Source organism: Lemur catta, chromosome 6, assembly GCF_020740605.2.
Source record: "Lemur catta isolate mLemCat1 chromosome 6, mLemCat1.pri, whole genome shotgun sequence".
Taxonomy (NCBI): Eukaryota; Metazoa; Chordata; class Mammalia; order Primates; family Lemuridae; genus Lemur; species Lemur catta.
This window is the reverse complement of record NC_059133.1, coordinates 57028848-57051859: the sequence shown is the minus strand read 5'-3', so window position 1 is coordinate 57051859 and position 23012 is coordinate 57028848. Positions and strand designations below refer to the sequence as shown.

The 23012-nt window shown below is 37.7% G+C and overlaps 1 protein-coding gene across 4 annotated transcripts in view; it reads right to left on the bottom strand.

Moving 5' to 3' along the window:
- Window positions 1–1248: 1248 nt before the first annotated feature.
- Window positions 1249–23012, bottom strand: part of TFCP2 (transcription factor CP2) — a 52304-nt gene continuing 30540 nt past the window's right edge. The window contains exons 1-15 of one of the 4 annotated variants that reach the window (XM_045554905.1): window positions 22125–22183; window positions 21859–22010; window positions 21233–21309; window positions 19844–19949; window positions 15768–15874; window positions 13768–13920; window positions 12818–12928; window positions 12476–12564; window positions 10158–10206; window positions 9653–9746; window positions 8138–8228; window positions 6502–6626; window positions 5927–6069; window positions 3514–3565; window positions 1249–2764 (exon numbers count right to left, since the gene is read on the bottom strand). In XM_045554905.1, coding sequence (XP_045410861.1) covers window positions 2727–2764; window positions 3514–3565; window positions 5927–6069; window positions 6502–6626; window positions 8138–8228; window positions 9653–9746; window positions 10158–10206; window positions 12476–12564; window positions 12818–12928; window positions 13768–13920; window positions 15768–15874; window positions 19844–19949; window positions 21233–21289 — 1215 coding nt within the window. In that variant the 5' untranslated portion in view covers window positions 21290–21309; window positions 21859–22010; window positions 22125–22183 and the 3' untranslated portion in view covers window positions 1249–2726. Of the gene's footprint in view, window positions 2765–3513; window positions 3566–5926; window positions 6070–6501; window positions 6627–8137; window positions 8229–9652; window positions 9747–10157; window positions 10207–12475; window positions 12565–12817; window positions 12929–13767; window positions 13921–15767; window positions 15875–19843; window positions 19950–21232; window positions 21310–21858; window positions 22011–22124; window positions 22184–23012 lie in introns of those variants that run through there. The other 3 variants (XM_045554901.1, XM_045554902.1, XM_045554904.1) reach the window with 3 other exon arrangements.

The window sequence follows — 23012 nt, the reverse complement described above, 5'->3', positions numbered from 1 at the left end:
TGTATTTAACCTAAATGGCATCAATAGAGAATGGCCATTTTTTAAGAAGAATGATATAGAACTACAAATTCTACTAGAGAAAGATGTTCAAGATATGTTAAATACAAAAATCAAATTGTGGATCATTAGTATAACATGAGCCCATCTGAGTATTTGTGTTTGTGTGTATATATGTGATGGGTAGAAGAATTTTTTGCAGTGATTACCTCTATAGAGTAGGACTAAGAGGTAAGGGGCAAAGGTTATATAGTACCCTTCTTTATTATTTGAATTTATCATTTTGTATATTACTTTCATAATGAAAAAGCTATTAATTGAAAGGATCAATAGTAAGCACGTAATTTTTTTAAAGCAAATTGAACAATTACAATGCCTTATCACTATACCAATTCTTTTCTTTTTTTTTTTTCTTTTTTTGAGACAAGAGTCTCCTTCTGTTGCTCTGGCTAGAGTGCAGTGGTGTCATCATAGCTCACTGCAACTTTAAACTCCTGGGCTCAAGGAATCCTCCTGCTTCAGCCTCCCAAGCAGCTGAGATTATAGGCATGTGCCACTATGCCTGGCTAGTTTTTTCTATTTTTAGTAGAGATGGGGTCTCGCTCTTGCTTAGGCTGGTCTCAAACTCCTGACCTCAAGCAATCCTCCCACCTTGGCCTCCCAGAGTGCTAGGATTACAGGCGTGAGCCATAGTGCCCAGCCACTATACCAATTCTTACCAATTATATAGTACTGGCACAATAATTTTTTTTTTGGAGCTAAAGAAAGCCTAAAAGATTTTCTAGTAAATTTAAGGACCTATAATTACAGGGTTGTATAAATTCATTTCCTTACATTTGAAGGCTACTCTAAAAAAAACCTGACTTCAAGTAACAATTAGTAATATAATTTATAGTGAATATATTAATAATATTCTATGCATAATTTACAGTAAGCAAGAGTCATAAATTCACAGATTTGGAAGAAATCTTAAAAGTCACCTACTACAACCGTCCCATCCCAACATCCAAACACACTAGGGAAAAAAAAAAAAAAAACCAATAGCAGCCTGCTGAGAAATGACTTCACTAAAGCTGACAACCAGTCCTAGGAACATAATACAACTACAAATCTCCTCCAAATGGGGACATCTGGTAATCATTCAATAAAAAAGCATTTTGGCCTAATATGTCAGGTTACCCATATCAGTTTTAAACAAGTCATTGACTTAATTTTCTGTTTTCAATTTGTTTCAAACCAAGAGAAATAAGACCATGATGCAGGCTGATTTTAATGAACAAAAATCTCTGTATAAAAAACATTTAAACTTTATCAAATGCTTTAAACATACACACACACATACCCACACACACACCACACACACACAAATTCAAGTCCAGTACAGAATCTTTGAACATAATCTTGGTTCACCTCAATATAATCTGAAAAGGTATTTCTGGGTAAAATTGTACAAGTGAAAAAAGACAACCCATGATGCTACATACTTACACACACACACACACACACACACACACACACACACACAATCACTCTTAAGAATAAAAACATATGGTAGGAGTGTGAATGGGACAGGAACGCATTTCTTATAAAGCTTATATAAAAAAACACTGCATGAGTAAAAGAACTTCCTTTACCAAGAGAAGATGAAGAGCAGGGAAACAGAAAGCAGGGACCGGACTAACTCATTAATAAATAGTATGACAATGTCATTCAAGAACAGTGAATTCTGGGAGTTACAGGTAATCCCAAATTTTTTACCCCCTCAAATTCTGTGATTCCAATAACTGATGACACTTAAAGAACATCTATGTTTTCATTTTTTGTAGGTCTTGATTTGTCCATCATTATTTAAGTGTGGTTTATCTCTTTCAGTGGTTAATTCCACAGTTCACACTCAGTGTTATGTCCTATTCACCCAGAGGGCCGCAGTAATAAACAATGGTGAGCACAGGCTATCAAGGGTGGCATTGGGTGTACTGGATACTGACTAATAAGAGCCAGATTGCCTGGGTTTGGATTTCAGCTTGACTATCTGCTGGCTGCCTGTTACCCAGCCAGCCACCGTGTGTCTCCATTTCCTCATCTTCAGTGAGGGATCACTATAGCACCTACTTCATACAGGGTTAATAAGAGAATTAAACAAAATAATCATTTAAAGAGTTTATCACACTGCCTGGCTCAATAAATGTTAGCTAAAATTACCATTAGTTGTAGTATCACAGAGGAACCAAAAGAAAAATTCTATCTCTGTATTTCTCCTCATTGATAAAGTTTCAGGGACCAATTGTGGCAAAAAGCAGAGATGCTAGTACATTTGAGACGACTACAAAGAGATTGAGAACCTAGTCTTATGAATATAGATGCTCATTTTTATATTAGAAAAAAATTTACATGGCTCCATATCACAAAATTTAACATCTTTCTGTTAAATATCACACAATTCCCATCATTATTATGCCCTACATACACCCTAAATGATGTGGAGTTTCTATTGATATTCAACAACAGGGTTCAGAAATTTTAACTAAGAAAGAGCTGCAGAACTGCATGTTGGGCAGTAATCTGTGTGTGCCACAAGAGCAAGGGCTAACACAGAAGGCTGGGATTCTGCCTTCACAGCCTGGACTCCCCCCAACACACAGTCAGATGGGTCAGGTTCCTTGCAGACCTTCCAATTTCCGTTCACATCCCCCTTCAAGAGCAGCCACTGAGCATGGAATGCCCCACTCCTACTTCAGTATGATATGATAGCTATCATTGGTTTCTGCTGTTAAAAAAAAGAGAGAGAGAAATCTTTAGTCACCTCTAAAACACAGTAGGAGAAAAGAAGTATGGTAAGGTTCTTGTGACAAGGAAAAAGAGGAGCGTACTTATTAATTAGCACAGAATATTTGTAATAAATAGGCACTATAAAAAACAATATGCCTTGATCTCTTCATCTGTCAATTAAAGATGGAAGAGAATGGTGGAGAGTCATCAGGTACACTTTGTCTGCTCTAAGAATGGCAAGACGCCGGGAACGGTGGCTCACGCCTGTAATCCTAGCACTCTGGGAGGCCGAGACGGGAGTATTGCTCGAGGTCAGGAGTTCAAGACCAGCCTGAGCAAGAGCGAGACTCCATCTCTACTAAAAATAGAAAGAAATGATTTGGACCCCTAAAATTATATATATAGAAATAATTAGCCAGGCATGTGCCATGCCTGTAGTCCCAGCTACTCGGGAGGCTGAGGCAGAAGGATTGCTTAAGCCCAGGAGTTTGAGGTTGCTGTGAGCTTGATGCCACGGCACTCGGCACTCTAGCCCTGGCAACAGAGTGAGACTCTGTCTCAAAAAAAAAAAGCAAGAAACCAACTCATACAAAGGAACAATCTCTAATGTTACTTTCTCTATTTCAAATATGGCTGATACTTTCCTTATCTCTCCTCAAAGAAGTAAAGCATGCACTTTACTTAGTAGTAGTAAAGTAAAGCTTTTAAACTGCTTAGAGAAAGATGTTTGTCTTACTATCTTATTACCTTTCATTGTGTCCAGAATAAAACAGGCTTCTTCCTGAAAGTTCTGTATCATCTGAAAAAAACAAGAAAATTTATAGATTATTAAAAACTTTGGTTTGCTGCATTCATTTTGACTATGTGGCTTTTTATTACATTATATTTAAGTTAAAATAATCCCTTTCTATTTCTGTGTTTCTACGACTACCCGACACCCAGAGGGGTTTAGATGTGAGACTTTACAGGTCCAAATAGAGTATTTCACGAATATCTGTAGAATCATGAGTTTTTTCCTCCTAACTTTCAAAAGCCTGCTTCACAAGCTTGTTTGTTTTTTTCTTTTTTTTTCTTCCCAGTTTGGTTTTTAAATCTTAAAAAAACTGAGCAGTCCAGAACAGTTGTCTTAAAAGTGGAGTATGCATTTCCCTGGGGCAAGATATTCCAAGGCCTACACAGATACTGATAGGCTCACATGAGAGAACTGACTTCCAGGCCTTCAACTTCCATATGAATTCTTTCCTAAAACCTCTTGAGTTTTTCTACACCACTTCCCTCCTCAAACCCCCTTCCCCCATTTACAAAATAAAGGCATGACTTTCACTCTCCCAGAATCCTACTAAGGTGCCCTGCTATGGGCTATTAAAAAAAAGCCTGGGGGTGCCAAAGTGGAACTGCAAAAGTGAATTCAAATGATTGAGTAACAAACCCTATTATGAATCACATGATTTCTAATCTTCCTTTCATCAGAATTATACAGTGACCTAATCACTGTCAAATGATAGAAGATTCAAAATAATTTTCTTTTTAAAATAGAGTCTCAATCTGTTGCTCTGCCTACAGTACTGTGGTGTCAGCCTAGCTCACAGCAACCTCAAACTCCTGGGTTCAAGCAATCCACCTGCCTCAGCCTCCCCAGTAGCTGGGACTATAGGTGCTCACCACCACACCCATCTAATTTTTTCTATTTTTTTTAGTACAGACGGGGTCTCCCTCTTGTTCAGGCTGGTCTCAAACTCCTGACCTCAAGCCATCCTTCTGATTCTTCCACTTCGGCCTCCCAGAGTGCTAGGATTACAGGCATGAGCCACTCACTGTGCCCCACCCAAAATATTTTTGATAATATCATTATGTAATTTTGTACATCTGTATAATCTGTACATAATTCAGAAGTTCAAAATAATTTAGTGGGTCGGGTGTGATGGCTCACACCTGTAATCCTAGCACTCTGAGAGGCCAAGGCGGGTAGATCGCTTGAGCTCAGGAGTTCGAGACCAGCCTGAGTAAGAGCGATATCCCATCTCTACTAAAAAAATGAAAGAAATTATATGGACAACCAGAAATATATACAGAAAAAAATTAGCTGGTCATGGTGGCGCATGCCTGTAGTCCCAGCTACTCGGGAGGCTGAGGCAGGGAGGATTGCTTGAGCCCAGGAGTTTGAGGTTGCTGTGAGCTAGGCTGATGCCACGGCACTCTAGCCTGGGCAACAGAGTGAGACTTTGTCTCAAAAAAAAATTAAAAAATAAAAAAATAATAATTTAGTGATGTTGTTATAACAAAATTTCATCCATTCCTATCTATACATTTATATGCATCAGATTCCACAGCATTTCCCCCTCCCCAGATTCTAAGGGGGAATTGATCCTGAACTCTATGTCATTCTAGCAATAAATAGGCAGTAATCATCTACAGATGAAATAATGTGGAAGTATAAGGGTGGGAAATGGAACCTCATTAGCAGATGCACTTTTTTTTTTTTTTGAGACAGTGTCTTGCTCTGTTGCTTAGGCTAGAGTGCAGTGGCGTCATTATAGCTCACAGCAACCTCAAACTCAAGGGCTCAAGCAATCCTCCTGCCTCAAGCTCCCAAGGAGCTGGGACTACAGGTATATGCAACCACACCTAGCTAATATATTTTTTTGTTGTTGTAGAGACAAGGTCTTGCTATATTGCTCATGCTGGTCTTAAAATCCTGGCCTCAAGTGATCCTCCTGCCTCACATTCCCAAAGTGCTAGGTTTACAGGCACAAGCCACTGAGTCCGGCCTAAACATTCTGTTAAAGAAAAGCACAGTCATGTATTTTTTTAAATGGGATGATGGTGATATTAAATCATTCTTGTATTTAGGTTACATGGAATGCAATTAGAATAGTGATGTAACCATTTCATTTTAAAATGTCATATGTAGCCCACAAATGACATCTTTTACAACTGTTTAAACTTGTAACAAAAAATTTTAAGCCAACCAAAAATTATGCAAGGGGATACAAAATTTTTAAGAATTATTTTAGGAGGTAAACAAGCAAAAATTGTGAAACCCTCTGATCTAGAAAACAGAGCACTCTGTCCCAGTAGAACTGCTCTTGCTCCTGTTATTAATACATGTCCTGACAAATAAATTATCATGTGTAATTCAACTGTACTGAAAAAAATCTACCTCATCACTGATGAGCACATGGATTCCTGTTGGCCCCTGCTTGTAAATCTGGCTGATTTGGCAAGGGGAAATGCTGAAAAGCTGAGCAATTTTTTCTGTCAATTCAACGGCTGTCAGTTCTTCTAGATAGATGGCATGGTACACTGCAAAAGGGAGAGAGCAACAGCAGTCAGTACAAAGTTTGTTCTTACAGGTAATATGATCACTAGGAATGCACACTTTTCTGAAGGACTCAGAAATCAGACTGCCTATGTTCAAATCCTGGCTCAGCCACTTGCTAGCTACATGATCTAGGGCAAGTTATTCAATATCCCTAGGCCTCATTTCCTCATGTGAATGTTGGAGATAACAATAAAATCTTCTGCAAACTGGAGATATTAGCTGTAAAAATTATAGCATGTAAAAAGCATTGAGAATAGCACTTGGCATATATTAGGAGGTCAATAAATGTTAGTGATTATCATTGCTTCTAGCAAATGCTGAATCTGCTGTTTGAGAAATTCCCATCACACATGCCTGTAAGTTATCTCTTCACCTTTCTCCATATCCGTCCTGGTCTGTTCAGAATGACCTACCAAAGAAAGTACCATTTGAGTCTCCATCCTCATGCTTCTGTTGCTGTTGCTGCTGCTGTTGCTGCTGCTCCCTCAACTGCAACGATTCCTGACAAACATAAATGGTTAACCTTGGACGCACCATCCTAAGGGGGAGAAAACAGCTGTTAGTCTTACATTTCTATGGTAAGCACATTTTAAGGGAGAACATGTGTTTCTACATTAATAGTATAGAGCAGAGGTTGAAAACTGGCAGCTTGTGGGCCAATTGCTATGTTTTATTAGTTTCTCAGTGGTGGTTTGTTTTTTTTTTCTTTTTACCCTTAGACTGAACTAGTTCCAACAGGAGGCATCACATAAACTCTGAACTTTTGGCTTTTCTTGAAAATCAGATCAAGCAATCTGAGGCCCTCATTTTCAAGTGAAAACAATCAGCTATTCTCCTTACAGGGTACATGCATTCTTCACTATACCCCAGACTTGACTGTCACTCATTTACATTACCTATGTGGCCTCTGTAGTCATTTGAGTTTGGGACCTTTAGTGTAAAGGTCAGAAATATTCAAAATGTATGAGCCACTGTTTTGTGGGTCAGGTTCAAGATACACTTTTTACTTAAAAATGGCAATATAGTAAACTGGAGAATCTTATTTCCCTCAATTACCTTCTCCTAAGTAGCCTAAGCCCTCTTTCTGTTCTTACTTCTTAGACAAAGGTATTGAATTACCTCTTGATCTGATCATCTCATTCCTTCCTATTTCTAAGCACTCTTTAGATAATACACTTAAAAATGAAAGATCCATTCTTTTTTCCCAAGTCACTTGTTTCCTTCAAATTTTCCAAGATCATAGCCAATCTGATTCATTATCCCTTGTGATGTACACAAACACAAATACTTCACAATCTGTTTTATTTTTTAGTCACTGATTTAGTTTTGTTGCCAATGCCTGCATGTTTTTTCCATCAATATTACTACTATTTAAAATTATAAATCCCAAAATGGGACTACTTATTATTCTGTATTGTAACATTTGCAAGCAGACACTTAAGTAATTCCTACCCAAACTGAACGATGACCTCTTCCCCAGTTAAAACCAGCTTGGGCCTTTACACCTGTTGTTCCTTCTGCCTAGAATAATCTTCCCTCATATGACTCCACAGCTTCATCCTTCTCATAACTCATCTTAAATATCTCCTCCTCAAAGGGGTCTTTCCTGATCATGTTCTGGGCACTCTATACCCCACAACCTTGTTTTTTTGCTTAGTTGTTTTGTTTTCCTTCAAAGCACTTATCACTATCCAAAATACTACTGTTTATATCTTTATCTGTCTCCCTATTAGAAAGTGAACTCCCTAACAATGGGTACCTTATATTTGCTCACCAATATAGCCCCAGAGCCTGTAATAGTACCTGGCTCATGATAAAGACAATGAATAAATACTGGATAAAAATTATTACCTGGAAATGAAAAATGGGATATCATGAGGAATTCCTTGGATCAAGTATAAGAAAGGATATTTTTCATCTTTATTTGGTACATTTTTAAAAAATGTTTTGACAGGAAGGTATTTAGCTGTGCATAGTACTGTGAAGAATCCCTGAATCCAAATCCATTCGGAATCCAACCTTATTGATATTTTAACACTAATTACATACCGGCCTTTTAATGCATTAAAAAGTCTGATTCCATCTGCAGGGCCACAGATTTGGATCACATCATCTCTAGTTAATTTCAATAAATCTGCCCCTGGAATAAATATAAGAAAATGGATGATAAAGGCAAAGATTCTCTTTGTTAATGACTATTAAAATGGGCTCTATTACAAGGACACCTCATTACCAGTGTGTTACAATCTGTAATATTTTGCATTGTATATAAGGCCCTTCATGACCTGGCCTCTGCCTCCTCTCGGATCTCAATTCCCTCTCAATTAACTTCTCCATTTAACCCTGTGTTTTCACCATATTGACGATACCTAATTAGCAAGTTGGTCTTCCTGTCTTAAATATGCTTTCACTATCTAAGCCAGGTGCAGTGGTCCATGCCTATAGTTCCAGAACTTGGCAGGCTAAGGCAGGACAATAGCTTGAGACCAGGAGTCTGAGGCCAGGATGGGCAATATAGAGAGACTCCATCTCAATTTTTCTTTTTTTTCTGTGAGACAGGGTCTCATTCTGTCACCCCAGCTAGAGTGCAGTGGCTTCATCACAGCTCACTGCAACCTCAAACTCCTGGGCTCAAGCCATCCTCCTGCTTCAGCCTCCCAAGTAGCTAGGACTACAGGTGTGTGCCAACACACCCAGCTAATTTTTTCTAGTTATTGTAGAGAGAGGATCTCATTCTTGCTCAGGCTGGTCTCAAACTCTTGACCTCAAGCAATCCTCTCTCCTTGGCCTCCCAGAGTGCTAGGATTACAGGCATGAGCCACTGAGCCCAACCCTCCATATCTCAATTAAAAAAACAAAAACACAAATCTTCTACTCTCTGACCAACAGATTCCTCCTTATCTCTCAAGATTCACCTCAGGTGTCACACATATTTTCTAATACCAGACCCTCCCCTGAATGTCTCACTGTCAGAGCACTATGTTTTTCAGGGTTTTATTTTGATTTCATTGGCTGTTGTTTCCTTGTTTTGAACATTAGATGATGAATGAGCTCTTTGATTAGTAAGTGTGCCTCATCCATTTGTGTATTCCTACCATACCTGGTGTATAGAAGGTGTTAAATAAATGTGGATTGTGTAAGTAAAATACAATACAGTGATATTAGGAGGGAATATTCAGACTGCCTGAATATGTCCCTTGATAAAATAGTGTGGAATATACATTTTCAAAAGTATTGTATGGAGTAAGCATTTTAAAATTAAAGTGATTCCAAGCTTGCATAGTTAGTAAAAAAAAAAAAAAATTAAAGTGAGCTTAAACTAAGAGGAGTTTCTTTTTAAGTATTTCACAGCACGGTTGCAGCTGGTAAGAAAGTCTAAAATAAAGGGTTCTACGAAATTTATTTCATCAGAAAAATGTAGTAAGGTCTCTCTCTCTCTCTCTCTGTCTCTCTCCCTTCTCTCTCTCATTCACACAAACATATATCTCACATGGATACCAGGAGGGTCTAGAATACAAAGGAATATCCCATGCTGGGGAAAACAAAAAGAAAAGCAAATTTAACCTGAGAAGTTTGTGAAAAGCCTTGTGAATGTAGAAAAACGGTTTCGATGCAACCACTGCTGAGCTTCCTGAGGTGTGGTTGTTGGCAAGAGGTTCTGAAAGGGAGAGAGCAGTTTCTTGGTAACTAAACGGATTCATCTATTACCCCATTAGGTAACACACAGCCAAACACATCGACATCCCCATACTCAGGTCTAGTTTGTTTATAAGTTGTTTATACCAAATCAATCTTCTCTTCCTATAACCATGCAAGATGCTCATGGAGTTCCATTCTTATCTTCCCTGCTAGACTGTAATCTCCTCAAATGTAAGAGTCCTGCATTACTTGTTTCATATCTCTAGTTTCTCGCACAGTATGTATCTAGTTCATAGTCAAAATTCAATAAATATTTGTTTAATGAATGAATGAATAATACTCCCTAAAAGTTGGGCATTTCTATTGAATTGCATAGTCATCAAAGCATTACAAGACATTGCAAATAATTGACATTCAACTTCAGACTTACATCTGTGACTGGAGGGGGTGGCTCTGGCTGGTGGTTTGGTGAACCATTTCTAAAGAAACATTTAAAATGAAAGGATGAATCCATGACACATATTAGGGTTCATTGTCTCATTCTTCACCTTCATAATAAGTTTTAACCTAGAGGTTTAAAAGGATCTGTGCGCCAGGTGTGGTGGTTTATGCCTCTAATCCCAGCACATTGGAAGGTCAAGGCAGGAGGATCACTTGAGGCCGGGAGTTTGAGACCAGCCTGAGCAACATATTGAGATCCCGTCTCTACAAAAAATACAAAAATTAGCCAGGCATGGTGGCACCCCTGTAGTCCCAGCTACTCAGGAGGCTGAGCTAGCAGGACTGCCTGAGCCCAGGAATTGGTGGTTGTAGTGAGCTATGATGACGCTACTGCACTCTAGCCCATGTGAAAGAGCGAGACCCTGTCTCCATAAATAAATAAATAAATCTGTACTGTCTCATAAAACATTCTTGTTCTTTGATCCAATACTTCAATTATCTGTTAATTTAACCTAAAGACTTTATGGGGGAGTAGGAGAAACTGTGTCATTTGTAACATTTTTTATTATTGAGGAAACTGAAAAGAAATCAAAATTTCAACAAATTGGAATTGATGAGATAAATTATGGCATAAGGAATATTTAATAAGAAATTTATTAATATGAAATAGTATAAAACATATCAATACATTACTACTACATTAAATACATAAATATGCACACATACATACACAGGAAAAATATTGGAAAAAAATTTATGCAAGGCAATATGATCACACACCTAATCAAAACCACTTAATTATTTTTAAAGCAGTTTCAAAAATTATTGCTATCTAATTTGTGATCCAAGGGCTATCTCCAAACCCTTGGTTTTTCTTTACACTTTATTTATGGATTGACCCTCTTCCCTAATGCTTACTTCTATCTCTCTATTTATTTATTTAGAAATAGGGTCTCACTCTGTCACCCAGGCTGGAGTACAGTGGTGTGATCATAGCTTGAACTCCTGGCCTCAAGCAATCCTTCTCCCTCAGCCCCCTGAGTAGCTGGGACTACAAGTGCGGATCACCACACCTGGCTAATTTTTTAATTTTTTTGTGTAGAGACATGATCTTGCTATATTGCCCAGACTAGTCATGAACTCCTGGCCTCAAGTGATTCCTTCTGCCTCACCCTTCCAAAGTGCTGGGATTATTATAGGCATGAGGCACTGCACCCAGTCTAATGTTTACTTCTTTTATGCGAGAAACAGTTGAGCCTAATATGAAGTACATGACAAAGAGAAAAGAAAAAATTTTAAAACACAACCCTTAAGCCCTATATAATATTAAAAATTACCTACAAGTAGAATGCATCATCCATGTGGATGTTAAGAGATTTTTCCTTTCAAAAAAGTTTTTTTCTTTTTTTAACCTTAGCTGCAAAATTCAAATTTGATATTCAAACTTCGTAATTAACTTATCTCATGACCCTAGTTATATGTAGTCCTTCTACAACTGATACCTATTTTTATTCTTAATTGCTATGTTTTGAATATTTAAGCTACCTTAATTAAATCTTGTAAGAAGTAGGTTGAACACAGAGCCAAAATAAATCCAAAACAAACACTGCATCCAAACAATATGCTTGCACATTTGGTAGCCTATTTCAAGTTTTAATATGGTTATGTGGAATACATGTTAAATGTCAGAACTATAATACAGTTACTTTTTTAAACTGGAGTAGGCATCTATACCAACTTTCAATTAACTCTGATTGTAAAAAAAAAAAACAATAAGACAAGATTAAATGCATCCCATAGATAATGTCGAAAATTATCTTCAACCTTCTTTCCCTAATTATCAAAGATTCATAATAATTAGGTGTTGGGGACAAATAACAAACAACAAATTACAAAACAGATTTTAGTGTTTGTGCAACTGTGTTTCCAATTCCCAACGACCACTCTGATGTAAGTATGATTAGGAAGTGAAATAACCACAAGATAAGCAGTAATAGGGAGAAGCAAAAAGCCCAGATGATCAGTCCCTGAATCACTAAAAATTGACCATAAATGCTATTTTCTAATAGGGGGGAAAAGAAGAAGAGGGAGAGATGTGGAGGAGGAGGAGAGGGGACAGGGAGAGAACCATATAAAACTCTTTGAGTCTCTTTAGAAGATCATCCAAATCTCAGTTCATATATAAATCCATCAAAAATTGACCAAATAGAAGTACTTACTGATTTAAAAAGACCTTGTTTATGGAAAGGTTAATGAAAAAATACACATCTGGGACAAATATATGACAATTTTATTTCTCAGACTTACCCTTCCCCAAGAGAAAAACTGCTATGGGAACTGTTGAAGCCAGGTGATGGGGAATTATTGACGTATGTGATCTCGGGCCATGGAGAACACTAAAATCAAAGGATAGCTTAGATAATGAAAAAGCACACTTGACCCAAGTGTTCCAATAACATATTGTTATTATACTTGAATAGCACATCTTAATTAGTAAATCTTCATTCTTCAGAGGACCCAATAAGCAATAGAGAATATGCTCAGGAAAAGTGAATTTTGATCGGGCTGGATCAAATCCAGGAGGTGATGGATTTTTCTTTTAAGAGTAAAAGTTAGAAAATGAAATTGTCATCAAAAGAAATCCTTTACCTCTGTGAGTATGGTTGTCTCATAGGAAGGTTGATATTTCTCCTTTTCATGAGGTGTTCGTTTTTCCATTTTTTCCCTATCTGTTTTTTGCTTTCTGTCTGCCCCTTTGGGCTGAAATGAGAAATATTGTTTTAAAATCAGGTATTCATTCTTTGACCCGACAATATTGCTTCTAAAAACTTAAATAGCCACATATGAAACAAATATGTATGTGCCATGATATAAAGGCAAGATGCATCACTCTGCCTAAATTTGAAAATAGGAAATTTAAGTGTTTGATGGAGTTGAAAAAGAATAAAACAGATCTTTAGCTACTGACATTGAAAGATCTCTAAAGCACATAGTTACCTGAAAAAATCAAGCTTCAAAACAATTAATACGGTATAACCCCATTTATGTTTTAAGGAAAAGAAATATGTATATACCTATATACATGTGTTATAAAAGCATAGAAGAGGACTAGGACATATACCAAATCACAACAGTGGTTCCATCAGGGGAGAGGTTGGGGAGTCAGGGTAAGATTGGTAACAGGGATTTTACTTTTGTATTACTGAATCTCTTGCAATGAGAACATAATAATATTTATCCACGTGATAAAAATAAAGACCAAAATAAGGAAACATCAGTTATGATTGTTACCAAAATAGTCAACTTTCCATAATTTTTGTGAGCTTTACAAGAGCTTTTAACTTTAACAGGTGTTAAGAGATTTCAAAAAGATTCTTTCAAAAAGGCAGCAGGATTGTTTGAGCCCAGGAGTTTGAGGTTGCAGTGAGCTACGATGACACCACTGCACTCCACCCAGGGCAACAGAGTGAGACTCTGTCTCCAAAAAAAAAAAGGAAATTCAACCCCCTCCTCACTCACTCCCCACCCTTCATAAAAAAAAAATTCAAAAAAGAAGAGAAAGAAAAAGAATCCAAGAGCCAGCACATTGCCAAGAATACCTTGAAAACTTTGATCTGGCAGCTGGCCGAGTGCAAGTGCTCAGTATATTCCCCGTTCTCGTTCTCCTTGAAGGTATCAATCTGTACTCGAAATGGCACCCCCTTTTCTCCACCATGTTTCCTCATGGTGAACTCTGTGCTAATACAGTGCACCTGAAAAGAATACAACATTAAGGCTTCAGCCCTGCTGTCGGGAAGGATCTTCACAAAGACACATGCCAAACCAGTCAGCAGTATTTTTTTGAGGAACTACTAACAGCAAAACATTTAACAGGCATTATGAACACCTACAAAACCACTTTCCCTCTTTTTGATGTTGAAGAATTTATAGTCTAATGGATGAAATGAGAAAAACTTAAATGATTTACAAATATAAAGTAAGTGTATAGATCTAACAAAATGCTATCAAAAGCTACCTGTGAGGAATTAAATTCATTAACTGCTTCAGAGAATACAGAGTTAACATAAAACAGAAATGATTTTTGTTAGTAAAAGTTTGCTCGACTTTAAGGAATATTTCGGAAAGAGGAGGCACCATCCACACAGGGAAAATAGTAAATATGAAAGCTCACAGCAATAGGGAAGAAAATGGTTTCTTGGCTACTGCATAACGCCAGACTGGTGAATCTTAATAGTGGAACCTTGTCTGACTAACCATTTACTAGCTTGGGTAAGTTACTTAACCTCTCTAAGCCTCAAAGACTATTCCTATTCCAAAGATTATTGTACAAAGTCTTAAAATCATGTATACACAGTGTTTACTTAACACAGTGACTATCTCATGTTAACTACTCAATAACCTATTAGCTATCATTAATACAAACAGAGACTTTCAAAGAATCTACTGAAAGAATATAATCAGATATGCAAATCAAATTTTAAGTAAAGGCAGGGCTTGGTGGCTCACGCCTATAATCCTAGCACTTTAGGAGGCCGAGGCAGGAGGATTGCTTGAGCTCAGGAGTTTGAGAACAGCCTGAGCAAGAGTGAGATCTCATCTCTATAAAATGCAGAAAAGTTAGCCGGGTGCATGGTGGTGGGCACCTGTAGTCCCAGCTACTTGGGAGGCTGAGGCAGGAGGAATGCTTGAGCCCCAGGAATTGGAGGTTGCAGTGAGCTATGATGACACTACTGCACTCTACCCAGGGCAGAAGAGTGAGACCCTATCTCCAAAAAAGAAAAGGTATAAAGATGATCAAAATAACATTATAAATAATAGTAAAAAATCAGGACAATCTAAATGCAAATAATTGTTAGGTAAGTTATGGTACACCCAAAGAATGGTATATTATGCAGCCATTAGCAAGCATTTGGGGGAGATATAAAATAAATTGAGGTAATTAGAAGAGCAATACAGAAATTCCTCAATGCTCTAAGGCAGCAGTCCCCAACCTTTTTGGCACCAGGGACTGGCTTCGTGGAAGGCAATCCTTCCAAGTAGGGGGGTTGGGGCGTTGAGGGCTTATGGTGCCAGGATGACCCAGGCACACCATATTCATTGTATAGTCAAACCTCTATACCAATGACAATCAGTACTTGCAGCCAGCCACTCCCCAGCATCAGCACCACTGACCCAGGTCTACTCAATATCACCAGGCACCAGACTCTCAACAAGGAGTGCACAAACCTAGATCCCCTGCCATGTGCACTCCACGGTAGGGTTTGCGCTGCTATGAAAACCCAGTGCCACACTAATCTGACAGGAGGTGGACCCACGTGGTGATTCAAGCCATGGGGAGCAGCTGCAAACACAGATGAAGCCTCACTCACTCACCCGCCCACCGCCCACCTCCCACCCCAGGTCCTGGCGCCCAACAGGCCACTGACCGGCTGAGTCTGGGTTCTAGAGGTTGGGGACTGTAGCTCTAAGGCATGTATTGAGGGATCTGGGCTGGACAGTCAGGCTGGGATTTCAAATTTAATATGTTTTATCCTTTAAGAAACAAACTGGTAGTAAGACATGCTTCTTCATAACTGGAACCCCATCTGCAATACCTTACCTGAATAAACACAGATGTTCTCTTTGCAGGGTCCCACAGGAACTCCACTGTATTTAGTTGGGTTGGATTAGCCCTAGGATCAATTATACCCACAGACATTGGGATATCTGAGAAACAAAATGGTAATCATTGAACAATTCTGACAGCTACTCAGTTTTAGATAAGAAAGCACTAATTCTTATATTACTTGTCCCTAGTTACAAAGATTTTTGTGAATCACACCCTAGATTTCTTTTTTACCAATGAAAAAGGTTTGATTACAGTTGAAATTGACTTAAAAACTTTCATTCTGAATACCTTTTTTCCTCTTTAAAGTTTTATAAATAAGGCAATTTAAAAGAAGTTTCCTTTTAATTTGCCAAAATTCTACTTAAGATGGATTAAGTCTACACACTAGCTCTACTATCATGAAAATTGTAATTTATAATCTATTTCACCTACAGTCTTAAGATTAGTATTACCACTAGAAGCACATTAAGAGGATTCCTATAGGCTCGGTGTGGTGGCTCATGCCTGTAATCTGAGCACTTTGGGAGGCTGAGACAGGAGGACTGCTTGAGGCCAAGAGTTCAAGACCACCATGGGCAATAGCAAGACTCAGTGTCTACAAAAACTAGAAAAATTAGCCAGGCATGGTAGCCTGTGCCTGTAATCCCAGCTACTCAGGAGGCTAAGGCAGGAGGATCGCTTAAGCCCAGGAGTTGGAGGTTGCAGTGAGTGATGATGACACTGCACTCCAGCCCAGGCAACAAAGTGAGACCCTGTCTCAAAAAAATAAAAATAAAAATAAAAGAGGACTGCTATAGAAGGGTGAAGCAGAGTGTCTGTATAGGTAGAAAGCATTATATCGTGGGTAGAAGTGGGAAAAATTTAACACAATGATTAATGCTGATTTACATCAATAATCCTACATCAAATAATCCTATAACAGAGTGATAAATCTTTACTTAAGAGGGAAGCAAAAATTAATGGGTTTTAGTAGAAATTTGCTTTTCATTCCACACAGTAGATACTCAAATACTATTCCCTGACTTCTATTAATACTCAAATTGGGGAGACAAAGCAAGGTGATATTATTTATTATTATAACTGTGCTATATAACTATATTACTATTTTGGTATCAATGATTCAAGCAAGAAAGCATCAAGTGGGTCCCACTACGCAGTATTAGTTGTGCTAAATTCATCCTAAGGTCAATTTACTATACAGATATCAGGAAAACTGCATGAGAACCACTGTTTTTAAGGTAAAATTGTAATAGTAGTACTTAAATTTGTTTAATAACTACGTTTACCAATAGAAGATATCAACCAATTGGGGATCAAAGGTACAGATGCCAGGATTAAAAGTATGTTCAGGAAAAGTGACTGTGTGAAGATCCTTCCCTTATACACTATTATTTAGGAAAGACAAATGCTACTCTGTGTAGCAAAGCAGTAGGAAAAAGCTAAACTGCAAACCAAGAGACATAGATTCCAATTCCAGAACTCCCACTTTAGGTAGAACATACCACTAATCTTGTTCTCAAGCACTAATAAGATACAGGAACTTTCACCATATTGGGAAAAAAAACCTGGCCCCTTTTACATACTACTCAAAGTATCAGCTCTCTAATAGCCAAAACAATCTTGAAAAAAAAAAAAAAAACAAAAACAAAATTGGAGACCTCATGCTTCCTGATTTTAAAACTTACTACAAAGCTACACTTATCAAAACAAGCATAAGGATAGCCACATAAACAAATGGAATAGAATAGAGAGCCCAGAAATAAGTCTTCAAATATATGGTCACATGAATTTTGACAAGGGTGCCAAGACCATTCAATAGAGGAAAGTACAATCTTTTCAACAAATGGTGCTGGGAAAACTGGATATTCACATGCAAATGATTGAAGTTGGATCCTTACTTTGCACCATATACAAAAATGAACTCAAAATGAATCCATGACCTGAATGTAAGACCTAAAACTATAAAACTGTTAGAAGAAAACATATGGAAAAAGCTTCATGACATTGGATTTGGTAATGATTTCTTGGATATGGCCAAAAAATACAGGCAATTAAAAAATAGGTAAATTGGACTACCTCAAAATTTAAAACTTTTGTGCACCACAGGACATTATCAACATAATGAAAAGGCAACCCACAGAACAGAAGAAAATATTTGCATAGATATATCTAATGTGGGGTTAATATTCCAGAATATATAAAGAATTCCTACAACTTAACAACTAAAAACCAAACAACCCAATTTAAAAATGGGCAAAAGATTCAAATAGACATTTCTTCAAAGAAAATATACAAATAGCCAATAACCATATGAAAAGATGCTCAACATCACTAATCATCAGGGAAATAAAAATCAAAAGCACAATGAGATACCACTTCACACCCATTAGGATGGCTGTTATCAAAAAAAACCAGAAAGCAACAAATGTTGGTAAGGATATAGAGAACCTGGAACCTTGGAACACTGCTGGTAGAAATGTAAAATGTGTAGTCACTGTGGAAAACAATATAGTGTTTCCTCAAAAAAATTAAGAATAGAATTATCATTTGATCCATCAATTCCATTTTGGGGTATATATTCAAAAGAACTGAAAGCAGAGACTCAAACAAATATTTGTACATCCCTGCTCATACATAGCAGCATTATTCACAATAGTCAAAAGATGAAATCAACCCAAGTATCTATCAAGAGATGAATGGATAAACAAAATATGGTATATATAGGCCCGGCACGGTGGCTCACGCCTGTAATCCTAGCACTCTGGGAGGCTGAGGCGGGAGGATCACTTGAGGTCAGGAGTTCGAGACCAGCCTGAGCAAGAGCGAGACCCCGTCTCTACTAAAAATAGAAAGAAATGATTTGGATAGCTAAAAATATATATAGAAAAAAAAAAATAGGCCGGGCGCGGTGGCTCACGCCTGTAATCCTAGCACTCTGGGAGGCCGAGGCGGGTGGATCGCTCGAGGTCAGGAGTTGGAGACCAGCCCGAGCAAGAGCGAGACCCCGTCTCTACTAAAAATAGAAAGAAATTATCTGGCCAACTAAAAATATATATAGAAAAAATTAGCCGGGCATGGTGGCGCATGCCTGTAGTCCCAGCTACTCGGGAGGCTGAGGCAGGAGGATCTCTTGAGCCCAGGAGTTTGAGGTTGTTGTGAGCTAGGCTGATGCCACGGCACTCACTCTAGCCGGGCAACAGAGCGAGACTCTGTCTCAAAAAAAAAAAAAGAAAAAAAATTAGCCGGGCATGGTGGCATATACCTGTAGTCCCAGCTACTCGGGAGGCTGAGGCAGAAGGATTGCTTAAGCCCAGGAGTTTGAGGTTGCTGTGAGCTAGGCTGACACCACGGCATTCTAGCCCAGGCAACAGAGCGAGACTCTGTCTCAAAAAAAATAAAAATAAAAATAAAAAAAGCAAAATGTGGTACATATATATACAACAGAATATTATTCAGCCCTAAACAGGAAGGAAATTCTGATGTATGCTACGATGTGGATGAACCTTGAAAACATTATGCTAAGTGAAAAAAGCCAGTCACAAAAGGCCACATACTGTCTGATTTCATTTATGTGAGGTACCTAGACTAGTCCAATTCATAGAGACAGAAAAGAAAATAGTGGTTATCAGGGGCTAGGAAGAAGGGGTAATGGGGAGTTATTATTTAATGGGTACAGAGTTTCAGTTTTACAAGATGGAAAAAGTTCTGGAGATGAATGGTGGTGATGGTTACACAACAGTGTGAAAGTACTTAATGCTACTGAACTGTATACTTAAAAATGGTTAAAATGATACCTTTTATATTATGTATATTTACAACTTAAAAAACAAAACAAAACAAAATCACCCTTAAGTAATGGAAGCAACTGCTATGGAACTTAAGTGTTTACACTTCCAATTTCAATTTTGATATCATTATACAACTAATCTTTTATGCTCAGTCCAAGGTTCATATTACTCGAGCCTCTGAAACATTTGAATCAAGTTAAATGTCAAGTAAAGAAAACCAACTCTTAGTCCACGGTTAAAGCCATTAAAGAATCTAGGCCATAGATTCTCTTGACTCACCTATGTCAAGAATTCTATCTCCAGGTCGGTTCCACCTCCAGCCCTCCAGCTGCTGATGTTCAGTGTACTGTAGCCTTCTGTCATGGAACACTACACGAAATATACTCTAAAGGATACAACAAAATCAGATGATAATAGGTTTCTTGAAAATCAGTGCCGACAAAGGAAAACTAGCAGGAATCACTGCCAGTTAGTTTCTAGACACAATCTAAAATTGTTTTTCTTTAGACCCGTTTCACCCTAAAATCCATACCATAATAAGCACTATTTCAGGATAAATTTTATAATTTCTCAGATATAATCTTTATCGTTAACTGGTACCATATTTAAAATTTGGCTTAAACATCAGTCCTAATGGTAACTAGACAGAAAGGACTCCTATCTGAAGGATTTTTACATGCCTCTACTGTTATACCATGTAATATCAGGCTCAGTTCTTCAGATGTATATGAAAAACTCACCAAGTCCCCTGATTGCTAACTCACCATACAACTTGTATACACTGAAGGTAGAGTCCATTTCCATCAACTTTCTTTTTGTTACTCTTACTTTGTAGAGTTGCCTGTTAATCCCTCCACCACCTTTTATAGCTGTTGACAAAAGTGCTCTGTCCCAATCATGCTGTTAATCCTCAAAATCCTTACTGTCGGCCGGGCACAGTGGCTCACGCCTGTAATCCTAGCACTCTGGGAGGCCGAGGCGGGTGGATTGCTCGAGGTCAGGAGTTCGAGACCAGCCTCAGCAAGAGCGAGACCCCGTTTCTACTAAAAATAGAAAGAAATTATCTGGCCAACTAAAATATATATATAGAAAAAATTAGCTGGGCATGGTGGCACATGCCTGTAGTCCCACCTACTTGGGAGGCTGAGGCAGGAGGATCGCTTGAGCCCAGGAGTTTAAGGTTGCTGTGAGCTAGGCTGACGCCACGGCACTCACTCTAGCCCAGGCAACACAGCGAGACTCTGTCTCAAAAAAAAAAAAAAAAAATCCTTACTGTCAATCTAGACTAAGAGAACTGCTTTTCATCAACAGTAGCTTCTGTTCTCCTTGCTACAAGACCAAGCAACCAAAGAGACACTGAAGCATCTCTGACAATCTCAAGGAGGTTACTTTACTCCATCCAAAAGAACTGCACTGAGCCAACGGATTACCCTGGACAGGGAGTGGTAAGCCTTTTGTTTCTGCAGTTCTCAAAAATTCACACGAATAGGGGGGCTTACTCTGACTCCAGAGAAATAACACATCTATTTACCACTCTGTCAACAAATTGTGGCACATAAAAGATACCATCAAGCATTAGCCCTTTGTGGAAGCAAAAGAATATTAGTTAAAAAAAAAAATCAGTAAAAAAATATTGTGCAGAAGAATGATTTACTCATTTTCTTTTACCTTCACCAATTTCCCATTAATTTCTGGAAGTTCTCCAAGTTTCCTATTGTCTAGCATTCGAATTTCATAAGACTGTCCTAGAAGAAAAAGTAATTGCATATTGTATTTATCACAAATTAACTTTGCTAGATTCAGAAAGAGTAAAATTCAGTTGGTTAAATACACAAGAGTATAATAACATTATTAGTATTAGTAACAACTATAAGCCTTTACTAGAACTAGGCACTGTGCTAAGTACTTTCATATATTATCTCATTTAACTTAAGATACAATTTTCTAAGGTATTATCAATCCCATTTTTACAGATAAGAAAAATGAAACTTAATAAGCAACTTGTCAAAGGCCACACAACTGGTAAATAATAGAGCTAGGTAGGGTAATAGTTCTCAGATAGTAACCAATGGGGATATCCAGGGAACATGGATTAGAAAGAAGGAATTGGGAACTAAAAATGGGCAGGTAAACAAAAGAAGCCAGCAATATATATATGATACCAGAACTCAAATCTCTGAAGTAAGACTTTTAGTTTGACAGGTCACACTAGAAAGATCTAACTTTTTACATGTAAGTATAAATATGAATCCAGCAGGTCTATAATAATACTAATGAATGAGGAAGCATCTAACCTTGATTGAGATATGTTAGGGTTTCATCATGGAGTTTCACTGCTGGAGAGGTGGCAGCACAAAGCACATATTGGAAAGGTAGGATTTTATTCTCATTATCAGGAGGCAAACTTGACTCTTCTTGCTTAAAAATGGGCAACGCGAGGACATCACTAAAATAAAATACACAAATTACTTACATTAATATCTGACAATGGTGCAAAAGCAGATTTATTGTTGAAAAATTTAACTAAAATTTGCTTTGGAAAACCATAAATATTACTCACTTTAGTGGAGTTTCATCCCAACCATTCAGTTCAGATTGCCTGCTATGATATCCCCCTGACCACAACAGTGAGGGTGACGACAGATATTTACTGCTAAAGCCATTTAAGTGTACAAAGAGAATGTTTCCAAGAATAATAGACAGGGGTTCCTAAAAGAACTCTGAAAATTATAAACAGAGTTCCAAAATTAATTCTAGGACACACAGTAATATATTTAAGGTACCAACTACAGTATCTTTATAACCACATCAGCTGATCTACTATAAGGACTAAAACAACTTCTAGAATTCCTTTAGAAGTCATATGAAAAGAACAAATCAATGACCAGTATATGTTTCAAGATTGTTTTACATTCTGTGGAATACAACTAACATTGAGATGTTCCTACAGCTACTTCCTCCAAGAAAAAACTTCTTATATTTATCAACTTATCTAAACTTGCAAGCCAAACACACACCCAATGAATTCTACATAAGTCACTCTGAAGCGCTAATGGAAGAATACAGGACAAACTAGGTCAGAAGTTGTAAATTTCAGTCCCTGAAACCTTAGGAAATCTTATGCAAGCTCCCTTGAGTTTTCATTCCTTCATTATAAAATGGGAAACACATCTGCTGTCAAGAACAAATGCATGGGGGAATATTTTGGAGACCATAAGGTGCTAAAATGGATATAAAGGATTAGTACTAATTTTTCCTCATAAACTCTGGCTATAGATTAGTGGGTGAGGATATCCTGGGCCTTAGAGATACTATCCTGATCAGTACTCAAATCTTTAAAGGATCTTAAAGACATGTACCAAATTACAGAGTATTTCCAATTATCTCAAGACTTGCCATAAAATTATCAAAATAAAATTTATTTTAATTTCCTTTACAGAGTATGTAT